A 13,727-nucleotide genomic window follows, 5' to 3' on the forward strand; every position below is an offset into this window, starting at 1 on the left:
GGACTAATCACCAGGTGATAGTGAGTTCTAGTCCCACCTTAGACTTAGTAGGGAACTTTGGGCCAATGACCAGGAGATGAGGAGTTCTAGTTCTGCCTTAGGCATGAAAGCTGGATGGGTGACTTTAGGCCAATCAGCAGGAGACGGTGAGTTCTAGTCCTGCCTCAGCCATGTATAGTAGATAATTAAAAATAATAGACTCTTATTGTCCCAAAAGTCACCTAGCTGCCTTTCATGCCTAAGGCGGGACTAGAACTCACCATCTCCTGATCCCTAGGCCAGCACCTTAGCCACAAGACCAAACTGGCTCTTACCCTTCTTCCTTTTTCCTATTTTGTCTCCCAGCTTTTAAATTGGAAATCCACTGTGAGACTCTTAGATCAGGATCTCTTAGATCTCCAACCTTGGCAACTTTAAGACTTGTGGACTTCAACTCCCAGAGTTCCTCAGCCAGCAAAGCTACCTTGTGGACTTCAACTCCCAGAGTTCCTCAGCCAGCTGGCTGAGGAACTCTGGGAGTTGAAGTCCACAAGTCTTAAAGTTGCCAAGGCTGGAGACCCCTGTCTTAGATTGTTTGAAGCAGCAACAGCTGGACTAATGAAAGGAGAGAAAATGCAGCAAGCTTTCAAGTACAGGTCGTCCTCGATTTGCAACAGTTCATTTAGTCACCATTCAAAGTTACAACGCTGCTGAAAAAAAGTGACTAGCTCTTCTGGTTTCCGGCACTGCTGCATGCTCAAAAGCCAGCTGTCGTTGCATGCACATGCGTGCCAGGAACCCGGAAGAGGAATGGGCGATAGTGCGTGTGCCAGGCGACATGGCTCCGTGTGACACTTTGGGCACGAATGCCATAGGTCCGTGATGGCGAACCTATGGCACGCGTGCCATATCGGTGGGCACACAAGCATTGCCCTAGCTGAGCTCCAGTGTGCATGTGCACGCTGGCCAGCTGGTTTTCGGGCCTTCTGGGCCCACTGGAAGTCAGGAAACAGGCCATTTCTGGCCTGCAGGGTGGTGGGGAAGGCTGTTTTTGCCCTCCCCAGGCTCCTAGAAAGCCTCTAGGGTGAGAAACGGGCCTACCATGCCATCGCATGCCAAAAGCAGGAGGAATGCGGGCAGGTCGCATGTGCGGGGGTGGGGCGCATTGAATTATAGATGTGGGCATGCAAGCACATGACCCCCCCTCCTCCCCGTGCGATCCCCACTTTTGGCACGCGATGGCAAAAAGGTTAGCCATCACTGCCATAGGTTCTCCATCACGGATATAGGTGGGCGGGCCCAGCTGCCGGTTGGAACTACCGGTTCACCCAAACCGGTCCGAACTGGTAGCAGCCCACCACTGGCTTCGTGCGCTTATGTGCTCAACCTGTTGCTTGGATGGCCCTGTTCTGAATGGGCCGCAGCCCAGCACGAGACTGTGGACTGGGGACCCCAGCTACAGATTGAACAAGAATTCTTTGATTCACCAAGAGTTTACCTCGTGTTTTCCGATTTCTGGCTCATGCACTGGTGTAGGAAGAGATAGTCTTGAGGGGCGCTGGTGGAAAGGGTGCTCCGGATGTGATTGGAAGGCGATTCAAAAGTGAAGAGGGTGGGCTGGCTGGAGTGCGAAGGAGCCGACGTTTTCCGTTCCCGCAACAACCGGTGATTGGAGCCGCTGAACTCGGCTGGCGATGAGCGAGGACCGTGACTCACAAGAGGGACGTTTCGTAAGGAATCTGTCCGGAAGGAGAAAAAACAAAACAAAACAGAGAAGTTGTTATCGTAGTTAATAGTACTAATCTGCACCTCTATTAATTGTCTGGTTTGGCTCTGCAACCCAACAAGACAGACACACAGGTTTCAACGGATAATTAGAACTGCAGAAAAAACCATGGCTACCAACCTGCCTTCCATTGAGGACCTGTATGCTGCACGAGTCAAAAAGAGGGCTGGGAAAATATTTACAAACCCCTCACATCCTGGACATGAACTGTTTCAACTCCTACCCTCAAAACGACGCTATAGAGCACTGCACACCAGAACAACTAGACACAAGAACAGTTTTTTCCCGAACGCCATCACTCTGCTAAACAAATAATTCCCTCAACACTGTCAAAGCATTCACTAAGTCTGCATTACTATTACTATTAATCTTCTCATCGTTCCTATCACCCATCTCCTTCCACTTATGACTGCATGACTGTAACGTATTGCTGTATCCTTACCAGAGGTGGGTTTCAGCAGGTTCTGACCAGTTCTGGAGAACCGGTAGCGGAAATTTTGAGTAGTTCGGAGAACCGGTAGTAAAAATTCTGACTGGACCCACCCCCATCTATTCTCTGCCTCCCGAGTCCCAGCTGATTGGGAGGAAATGGGGATTTTACAGTATCCTTCCCCTGCCATGCCCAGTAGGCCACACCCACCAAGCCACGCCCATAGAACCGGTAGTAAAAATTTTTGAAACCCACCACTGATCCTTACGATTTATATTAATTGTGTCCTAGTATGATTTGATTGCTTATTTGTACCCTATGACTATCACTAAGTGTTGTACCTTATGATTCTTGACGAATGTATCTTTTCTTTTATGTACACTGAGAGCGTATGCACCAAAGACAAATTCCTTGTGTGTCCCATCACACTTGGCCAATAAAGAATTCTATCATCTATCTATCTATCTATCTATCTATCTATCTATCTATCTATCTATCTATCTATCTATCTATCTATCTATGACAATCATTAAGTGTTGTACCTTATGATTCTTGACGAACGTATCTTTTCTTTTTATGTACACTGAGAGCGTATGCACCAAATTCCTTGTGTGTCCAATCACACTTGGCCAATAAAGAATTCTAATCTAATCTAATCTAATCTAATCTAATCTAATCTAATCTAATCTAATCTAATCGGCAGTTGATTTGAGTCTATACTTTCCTAAGACTTAGAATATTTATTTTACTTATTTATTTTATTTTATTTAACTTATATGCTGCCCTATCTCCAACGGACTCAGGGCGGTTCACAACAATAAAATCCACAATAACCACAGTACAAAGTTAAAATACCTAATTAAACCAGATAAAAGTTAAAAACCCATATAATACCCCATTAGTCCAGGCCAGGACTTTATTGTCACTTTATTTTTTTTTAATGTTTTATTTGTACATTTTTCTTTAACTTATATAAGTGCTTAATTATACAGTGTATCGTCTGGGTTGATTTACTTATACATAATATCAGTAATAGTAACAATATTTACTTATAAATAATAATATTCTCCCCCTTTCTGATTTCCACCTTTGTGGTCTAACCATTTGTAAAACAAATCCCATGTTAAGAAAACTTCGTTGTCACTTTAAACATACGCTAATCGGCATACCTTACAATGAAATTTTATTGCCTACAGCTCTGAAAAGGTCATACCTCCAATATACACTTCATAAACATGACAAAATAAATACATCAATCAATACAAAATTTTGAGGTCTTCCCGTCCAATCCCCTGCTCAGGCAGGAGACTCTATATAGCCGTGATGGCGAACCTATGACACGTATGTTGGAAGTAGCACGCTGCACCATTTCTCCGGGCACGCCAGCCGTTACCCGTTGCTCTTCCGAGTTCCGTTGGCCAGCTGGTCTTAGCGCACACAGGAGTGCTGGAAACCAGAAGACTAGGTGACTGGCACGCAGGCTCCCGCCGGAAACCTGAAACTCAACTTTCCGGCACATGTATGTGCGCCAGGGAACTGCTCTTCCGGTTTCTGCTGCTCCCCCCTGCACTCGTGTGCACTCCCGTTTTGGCACTTGGTGCCGAAAACGTTCGCCAACACTGCTACAGTGGTGGGTTGCTCCCGGTTCTCTCCGGTTCTTGCAAACCGGTAGTAAAAGCGGCAGGAAGCTCAGCCCACTCGCGCTGACGTCATATTTGGCAATCTGCGCATGTATAAAAGATTCTGCGCAAGCGCAGAAGCACACGAGCGTGTGTGCCAGCTCCCGTTGCGAACCGGTAGTAAAAGTAAGTAGAACCCACCCGTGCAATGCTATATAACATTTCAGGCAAATCGTTGTCCAATCTCTTCTTAACAACCTCCGGTGATGGAGCACCCACAACTTCTGGTGGCAAGCTGTTCCACTGGTTAATTGTCCTCACTGTTAGGAAGTTTCTCCTTATTTTTAGGTTGCTTCTCTCCTTGATTAGCTTCCATCCATTTTTGTCTTGTCTTCTTGTGCTTCGGAGAATAATTTGACCAAGGTTGAAATCCAAAATTTTTTCCCTACCGGTTCTGTGGGCGTGGCTTGGTGGGTGTGGCAGGGGAAGGATACTGCAAAATCTCCATTCCCACCCCATTCCAGGGGAAGGATATGGCAAAATCTCCATTCCCTCCCCTCCTGGGGGAAGGATATTGCAAAATCTCCATTCCCACCCCACTCTGGGGCCAGCCAGAGGTGGTATTTGCCGGTTCTCAAAACTACTCAAAATTTCCGCTACCAGTTCTGCAGAACCTGTTAGAAGCTGCTGGATTTCATCCCTGAATTTGACCCCCTCCTCTCTGGGGCAGCTCCTCAAATATCGGAAGACTGCTATCGTGTCACCCCTAGTCCTTCTTCTTTATTAAACTAGACGTACCCAATTCCTGTGCCCATCTCCAATTAAAGCAGCATTAGTCAGCAAGAGATATGAAAAACCTGCAAAGAGCGGAAAAGTTTGTCTGTTTTTATCTAAGCGGCCTCCTTCCATTAAGGGTCACGACAATTCAACAACATCTGGGATTCTGCCATGATGCAAAAGCTGATGTCAAATGTGCTTCCTGGAATCCACTCCCTCCCTCCCCCAATTTCTAAAAAACCGAGAAAGGGATATTAATAACCCTTGCTGACTAATTTCTGCCTAGATGCGCCTCCAATCAATATTCAACTTTTACCTTTTATGATGTCAGCGGGAGATTAAAAGGAGGAAGGGAAAAAAAAAATATTCGGTTTCCATAGCTCACGGTAAAGGAAAACACACAGCAGCCTTCGTATCTCTGCTTTCAAGCAAGTGCGTTATGCTGTAAGAATTTAAATAGCCTCATTTCATTCCTGATTTGTTATTTTTTTGCCCCGATAAAGCGGCTATTAACCCCCCCATCCCCCTGTGCGATGGTTACGGGCCTGTTTTTATTACTTCAAATATGTTTATGTAGACACAAAATGATTTGGAAATCTTAAAATACGTTTCTTGGGTGTTCCGATCCTAGAGCAGTGATGGTTAACCTTCTTGCCATCGTGTGCCAAAAGCGGGGGGAGTATGGGGGGGCCCACCCGCGTGCGTGCCCACACCCATAATTCTACGCACCCCGCCCCCCTACGCATGCGCGCATGACCCCCCCCATGTTCCCCCCGCTTTTGGCACGCGAGGGCACGGTGGGCCTGTTTTTTTGCTCTGCCCAGGCTCCAGAGCCTTTCTAGGAGCCTGGGGAGGGCAAAAATAAATAAATAAATAAATAATTTTATTTCTATACTGCCCTTCTCCCGAAGGACTCAGGGCGGTGTACAGCCTATTAAAAACACAAGACAACATCAGTTAAAGTAGTTTAAAATTATTAAATGGCCTTCCCCATCCCCATGGAGGCCCTCCGGAGGCCGGAAATGGCCCGTTTGCCAACTTTCCGGCCTCTGGAGGGTCTCCGGGTGTGGGTGTGGGTGGGGAAGGCCATTTTTGCCCTCCCCAGGCTCCTAGAAAGGCTCTGGAGCCTGGGGAAAGCAAAAAATGGGCCTTCCCCACCCTTCCGAGGCCTTTGGAGGCTGGAAACAGCCTTTTTTCCTACTTCTGGTAGGCCCAAAAATCAGGTGGCGGGAGCTGAGCTTGCCTGCCCACCGATATGGCACCGAGAGCCACCTGTGGCACGCGTGCCATAGGTTTGCCATCATGGTCCTAGAGGCTGGTTAAATATAGGGAAAAAAATATAGATAGTTCTCAACTTACGACCACAACTGAATTCCCAACATTTCCATTGCTGGGAGAGACGGCTGTTAAGCTAATTTTGCCCAGTTTTACAATCTTTTTTTCCTGCCGCCGTCAAGTGAATCACTGCAGTTGTCAAACTAGCGACACGGTTGTTAAGTGAATCTGGCGTCCCCCTTTGACTTTGCTCATTGGGAAGGTCGCAAAAGGGGATCATGTGACCCTGGGACGCTGCAGCCGTCATAACTATGAGTCAGTTTCCAAGCATCTGAATTTTGATCACGTGACTGCGAGGGTGCTGCAACGGTCATAAGTGTGAAAAATGGTCATCGGTCAATTTTTTTCAGGGTTCGGTCACTAAAACGAACAGATGTATGTCGAGGACTGCCTGTAGTTATTTAGCAGATTGAAATCCTGATTATTATTTTTTTCTCCACTCACCCAACTAGAAGAAACTAATTTGCGAACTGAATTAAAACAAAATCTAAGCAGGGTGAAGTCTGATTAACATTTAGATGGGACAACACTGATTTTCCTTCCTGATCAAATATTACTCCTTCTTTTGGCATTGGACAAATTTGAAGCTCGTGTCAATTAATTCCCACGGATAACAATTCGATTACTGCGAATTAGTGGAAATAGTTTAGCGGTGGTAAATTTATTTGCTCTCCTAGTGGATCCAGAAAGATAAGGCACTGAATGCCTATTATCTTGTTTTAAAGGTAAAAGTAAAGATTCCCCTCGCACATATGTGCTACTCGTTCCCGACTCTAGGGGGCGGTGCTCATCTCCGTTTCAAAGCCGAAGAACCAGTGCGGTCCGAAGAAGTCCCCGTGGTCATGTGGCCGGCATGACTCAACGCCAAAGGCGCACGGAACGCTGTTACCTTCCCACCAAAGGTGGTCCCTATTTTTCCCACTTGCATTTTTTACCTGCTTTCGAACTGCTAGGTTGGCAGAAGCTGGGACAAGGAACGGGAGCTCACCCCGTTATGCGGCACGAGGGATTCGAACCGCTGAACTGCCGACCTTTCGATCGACAAGCTCAGCGTCTTAGCCACTGAGCCACCGTGTCCCTTCTTTTTTTCTTTTAATGACTCCATAATCCCTTGCAGGTAAATGAATGGAGCTGTGTTTACTGGCCGGATGCCCTTCCTGTTGCCAAAGCAGAGTTTTGTTCAGTAGGTACATTCTCATTGTGCCCAGAGACAGAAATAACTACCTCTACCTAGGATCGAACTCCCAGCCTCCCGATTGCAATTGTGTGATTGCGATTCAACGGCATTGAATGCCTATAAGGCAACATTTTTTTTTTTTTTTAAAAAGAAGAAAATCTCAAAGCAACTTGCGAGGTTGATTCAGTTCAAGAGACTGACACCCCAAACTCTCTGGATGAGAAAACATCCAGATCATGGGCCAAATCGCTCGAAAAGAGGGAAAAGCAACGATTTTACAGCGTACTAAGATCGTAATTCTTGAAATGGAGCAAATAAAGAGGAGGGATTATTTGTGATTAGCATTTCGCACACTTCTTCCTGAAGTGCGGGGAACACAAGCTGTTGTTATTCTCAAAAAGGGCCAGTCAGTATTTTCCTTGGATGGCAAAAGTTGTGAACGGAGACAGAGAGAGAGAGACAGAGATAGAGATAGGGAGAGGGAGAGGGAGGGAGAGAGAGAGAGAGAAAGAAAGACACACAAAGAGAGTGACAGACAGACAGAGAAAGGGAGGGAGGGAGGGAGAGAGTGGGAGGGGGGAGAGAGAGACAGATAGAGAGAGGGATGGATGGAGTGGGGAGAGAGAGGGAGGGAGAGAGAGAGAGAAAGACACATACAAAGAGAGACAGACAGACAAAGAGAGGGAGGGAGAAGGAGGGAGAGAGAGAGGGAGGGAGGGGGAGAGAGACAGATAGAGAGAGGGAGGGATGGAGTGGGGAGAGAGAGAGGGAGGGAGAGAGAGAGAAAGAAAGACACACACAGAGAGAGACAGACAGACAGAGAAAGGGAGGGAGGGAGAGAGAGGGAGGGCGGGGGAGAGAGAGAGAGAGGGAGGGGGAGAGAGAGAAAGACACACACACAGAGACAGACAGACAGAGGGAGGGAGAAGGAGGTAGAGAGAGAGGGAGGGAGGGGGAGAGAGAGGGATGGATGGAGTGGGGAGAGAGAGGGAGGGAGAGAGAGAGAGAAAGACACACAGAGAGAGACAGACAGACAGAGGGAGGGAGGGAGAAAGAGGGAGAGAGAGAGGGAAGGAGGGGGAGAGAGACAGATAGAGAGAGGGATGGATGGAGTGAGGAGAGAGAGATGGAGAGAGAGAGAAAGACACACAGAGAGAGAGACAGACAGACAGAGGTAGGGAGGGAGAAGGAGGGAGAGAGAGAGGGAGGGAGGGGGAGAGAGACAGAGAGAGGGAGGGATGGTGGGGAGAGAGAGAGGGAGGGAGAAGAGAGAAAGAAAGACACACACACAGAGAGAGAGACAGGCAGACAGAGGGAGGGAGGGAGAGGGAGGGAGGAGGAGAGAGAGGGAGGGGGGAGAGACAGATAGAGAGAGGGAGGGATGGATGGAGTAGGGAGAGACAGAGGGAGGGAGAGAGAGAGGGAGGGAGTTGGGAGAGAGAGGGGGAGGGAGGGGAAGAGAGGGAGGGAGGGAAGGAGAGAGAGAGAGAGAGAGAATAATGGCATCTTTACACGTAGTTAATTTATGACGATTGAAACCAGAATGTCTGTTTCTAAGCAAGGTGGTTTGAATCGAGCCTGAATTTATGACCATTTTGCCCCTTGCGGTTGTTAAGTGAATCACACAGTCGTTAAGCGAGCCCAGCTTCCACATGGACTTTGCTTGTTTAGAAGGGTGCAAAAGCGGATCGCGTGACCCCGGGACATTGCAACCATCATCAATACACGCCAGATGCCAAGCACCCGAATTTTGATCACTTGACCATGGGGATGCTGCAGAGAGGTGCGGTGGCCTAGAGGTGGAGCTCTTGCCTCACAATCGGGAGGTTGTGAGTTCAATCCTAGGTAGGAGCAGATATTTCTGTCTCTGGGAGAGACTGAGAATGTACCTGCTGAACAAAACTCCACATTGGCAACAGGAAGGGCATCCGGCCAGGAAACACTCAGCTCCATTCAGTTGCCCAGACTCCATCCCGCAAGGGATTATGAGGTTGTTAAAAGAGGATGACGATATGGTTGTTGAGGTCACGAATTTTTCAGTAATGTCGTAACTTCAAACAGTTGTTAAACAAATGGTCGTACATTGAGGACTATGTATATAGGTGACCTTGATGGTGGTGGAGCAAACCATTGAGACATCCCTCTAAACCACGATGGGATTTGTTTGCCTGTTGGGCCGTAAATGTAAATATTTTGTAAATATTGTAAATATTTTTTATTTATTTTTTCAAATTTAAACATAAAAACATAACTTTCAAGAGCAAAAATCTCGATCCGGTCATAGATGGTTACCACGCTTACATTCCTTTCACAAGCTCAATTCACGATTTCCATTACATCTTTCATAAATAAACAAAAAAAGAAAAAAAAAAGAAGATAAAAAAGAAATTCAAAACTTAAGAAAGAACCAATTTTACCTCAAATTTAACATTTTCATCTATATAAATCCATTATATCTATCCAAAATTAGTTTCAAATTCACTTTCACTCATTTTTACATCTGCATAACAATTCTAAACGTATCTTTATTCTTCTTTACTTTATATCTTATACAAATCATATCAAAATAATTTTTACTGTGTTTTCTAAGCCAGGATTTGTAGCTTAGTGTAATTTATATATGAAGCCGGGCAACTGCAGCGTATTTAGCAAAACGTAGTTTAGCATAATAAAGGAAGCTTGCTTGTTACCTGCATTGATGTTTGGCACTGAGATACGTTGAAAACCTGATATTCTAAAACCCCTTTTTTAATTTTTAATGTTTTTAATTCCCTCCCTCTTGTGTCGTGTATATATTTCATTTGACGCAGTGAAGGTATCTTGCACAGTTGAGGGCATCTAAAAAAGATCAGCAAAACAATCTTGGTTGCTAATTTTAAATGTTGGTTCGACTTTCATTTGTACTGTTTTTAGGTTTACGTTTCATACTCCGCATTTTTCAAAAGCCATTCTTGAGGGAGGTGGGGGTGGGGGTTACCGTGAAGGGAAAGACGAGATATAACTTCAATAATAGATGAAATGAATCGATCAATAATTGAAACGAGGGCTGAAATTCCCTCTTCGCTGCCTTCTGCACAATATTTAGTTACATTGCTGTATCTGAGCTGCAGCTATCCAAGGGCTAAAAAAACGGTTCGATGAAAGCGATCTGGAGGATGTCAGCTCTGCCCAATGTTAACAGGATAACAGGGTTGGAAGGGTCCTTAGAGGTCCTCTAGTCCAACCCCCTGCTCAGACAGGAAACTATACCCGTGTGTTCTGTCCCCAACCCCACGCACACACACCAACAGACGTTCAGGAGTTAAAGACCAAACCAGCTGGCAAAATCCTTTTCCTTATGATAACGGAACTTGGCAACAACCTAGTGACTGCCTGCCAAGAGTTTATTATTTACAAAGAGGAGAGATAACTTCTCCCCACTTCTGGTACATCAAAGGAAAGCAGCTCAATAATTACAGAATTAAATCAAGTCCAGAGATAATCCAGCAAAGTCTATAGCAAAAGTCCGGCAATGCAGAATGGCATGGAAGCTTTCAGCTTTGTTCGTCACAAGGTTTGACTGGCCACCACGCTCCCTTTTATATCCTGTGGGGTGTGGTCCAGTGACTCAGCCTAATCTCGGGCACGCCTTTTCTTCTGTTGCGTGCGCTTATCTCTGTGACGCTGGCGTGGATCCAGCCAAGACTCACATGGACGTGCTTGGCCCTGGCCCTATCTCTTGCCCTTCAGCGGACACCGAAGGCATTGCCAGAGAGGAGGGTCCTAGAGAGGGAGGCCTTGCCAACTCCTCCCCTTCACTCAGTCCTCTCCTGACGATGACAAAGGCTCCGGTAATGGAGCCACAACACCCTGATGGCGAACCTATGGAACCTATGGAGCCATCTCTGCGGGCACACGAGCTGTTGCCGTAGGTTACCCCCACCGTGCATGCGCACGCTGGCCATCTGATTTTTGGCTGGCCCCGCCCACGCCGCCCCTCCTGTCCAAGGAGTCTCCACGCGGCCTGTTTTGGATGCCAGGTAAGTACAGGGCTCGCGCGGAGGCTCTGAGAGGGTGAAAAATGGGCCTTCAGGAAGTCTGGAAATGGGCTGTTTCCGGCCTCCAGAGGGCCTGAGGAGGCTGTTTTCACCCTCCCCAGGCTCCCCATGAAAGCTTCTGGAGCCTGGGGAGGGCAAAAAACAGGCCTACCGGAAGTCCGGAAATGGGCCATTTCCGGCCTCCAGAAGCTTCAGGGAGGCCTGCTAGGCCCAAAATGTGGGGTGGGGTGGGGGTCGTGCACGCATGTGCAAGGGATGCAGGGGGTCGTGCGTGCATGCGCAGCGGTCGGGGCAGTGCGGGAAGTTGGGGGGCACAGTGGGCATTTCATTATGGCTATGGGCATGCGTGCATTAAACTCTACCCCCTTCACTCCTTCCATTTTTGGCACGCGACGGCAAAAAGTTTTGCCATCACTGCTCTATACTATTTCAGCCGAATGGTTGTCCAATCTCTTCTTAAAAACCTCTAATGTTGGAGCACCCACAAATTTCTGCAGGCAAGATGTCCTACTGGTTGATTGTCCTCACTGTAGGAAATTTCTCCTTATTTCTAGGTTGCGTCTCTCCTCAATGAGTTTCCATCCGTTGCTTCTCGTCTTCTGGTGCTTTGGAGAATAATTTGACCCCCTTCTTCTTTCTGGCAACCCCTCAGATGTTGGAAAGATTGCTAGCATGTCACCCCTAGTCTTTCTTTTCATTAAACCAGACCTTTTACTGAAAGGGTAGAAAAAGTTATGGAAAATAGACAGACTTTTAAATAACCAGCCCAGAGGTGGGTTTCAGCAGGTTCTGACCAGTTCTGGAGAACCGGTTGCGGAAATTTTGAGTAGTTCCGAGAACCGGTAGTAAAAATTCTGAGAGGCCCCGCCCCCATCTATTCTCTGCCTCCCGAGTCCCAGCTGATCGGGAGGAAATGGGGATTTTGCAGTATCCTTCTCCTGGAGTGGGGAGGGAATAGAGATTTTACAGTATCCTTCCCCTGCCACGCCCACCTAGCCACGCCCACCAAGCCACACCCACAGAACCGGTAGTAAAAAATTTTGAAACCCACCACCGAACCAGGCCCCATGCCACAAAGGGCCTTATAAACAGTAACCAGAACTTGAACTGCGACCAGGAGCCCATGGGCAACTACAGCAGTGGTCCATGGGACGCCCGTCACTGAACCAGCTGCAGCTTGTAATCAGTGGTAGGCTGCTGTTGGTTCAGACCGGTTCGTGCGAATCGGTAGGTTCCGATGATCAGCCCCCGCCCTAAAGTTAAAAGCTCCCCTCGCACATATGTGCTAGTCGTTCCCGACTCTAGGGGGCGGTGCTCATCTCCGTTTCAAAGCTGAAGAGCCAGCGCTGTCCGAAGACGTCTCCGTGGTCATGTGGCCGGCAGGACTCAACGCCAAAGGCGCATGGAACGCTGTGACCTTCCCCACCAAAGGTGGTCCCTATTTTTCTACTTGCATTTTTTACCTGTTTTCGAACTGCTAGGTTGGCAGAAGCTGGGACAAGGAACGGGAGCTCACCCCGTTACGCGGCACTAGGGATTCGAACCGCCGAACTGCCGACCTTTCGATCGACAAGCTCAGCGTCTTAACCACTGACCCCTTGCCCTATCCTATCCTATATTTCCTTCTTTCTGGCTCAGCTGATTTCCGCACCTCCGCTGTTCTACTTACCGGAGCTGCCTTAGAAGGTAAGCAGATTGCTGTATTTTGAACGCTGCACGCAAGCATGTTAGGTGCGCGCCAGCGCAAAACACACATGAAGCGCGAGCTCACAGAACCGGTTCTTAAACTGGTTGCAGCCAACCACTGCTTCTAACCATAGGTTTCCCAATCTTGGCCACTCTAAGACCTGTGGATTTCAACTGTGAGAATTTGGGAGTTGAAGTTCACAGGTTTTAGAGTTGCCAAGATTGGGAAACTTTGTTCTGTTTTTTTTAAGAAAATTTGATTTATATGCCACCCTTCTCCGGAGACTCAGGGCGGCTTACAATGCATTAAGCAATAGCCTTCATACTTTTGTATATTTATACAAAGTCAGTTTATTGCCCCCACAAACTGGGTCCTCAATTTACCTACCTTAGAAAGGATGGAAGGCTGAGTCAACCTTGAGCCTGGTAAGATTCGAACTTACAGTAATTGCAGACAGCTGGATGATAATAACAGGCTATTAGTCTGCTGCGTTACCAGGCTCTTTTTTCTATTCTATTCTATTCTATTCTATTCTATTCTATTCTATTCTATTCTATTCTATTCTGTTCTGTTCTGTTCTGTTCTGTTCTGTTCTGTTCTGTTCTATTCTATTCTATTCTATTCTATTCTATTTTAATCCTTAGAGAAAAAAAATATGCATCCATCCAGAATCTAAATCATACAGATAAGTCCTCTGCTTACAACCCCAATTGAGCCCCAAATCTCTGTTGTTAAGTGAGACATTCTTTAAGTGAATTTTGCCCCATTTTACGACCTTTCCTCTTGCAGTTGTTAAGTGAATCACCGCAGTTGTTAAGTTGAGGCCACCGTTGTTAAATAAATCTGGCTTCCCCACTGACTTAGCTTGTCAGAAGGTTCGCAGAAGGGGATCCCGTGACT

The 13,727-nt window shown here is 46.9% G+C and overlaps 1 protein-coding gene across 2 annotated transcripts in view; it reads right to left on the bottom strand.

Annotated features, from left to right (window-relative positions):
- The window catches only part of GAB2 (GRB2 associated binding protein 2), a 158,225-nt gene that overhangs the window by 14,561 nt on the left and 129,937 nt on the right, over positions 1 to 13,727 (bottom strand). For both annotated transcript variants that reach the window (XM_087895765.1, XM_060684776.2), the window contains exon 3: positions 1,478 to 1,718. In XM_087895765.1, coding sequence (XP_087751891.1) covers positions 1,478 to 1,718 — 241 coding nt within the window. The remainder of the gene's footprint in view (positions 1 to 1,477; positions 1,719 to 13,727) is intronic.

Source organism: Pantherophis guttatus, chromosome 5 (assembly GCF_059756535.1).
Source record: "Pantherophis guttatus breed Tessera chromosome 5, ASM5975653v1, whole genome shotgun sequence".
Taxonomy (NCBI): Eukaryota; Metazoa; Chordata; class Lepidosauria; order Squamata; family Colubridae; genus Pantherophis; species Pantherophis guttatus.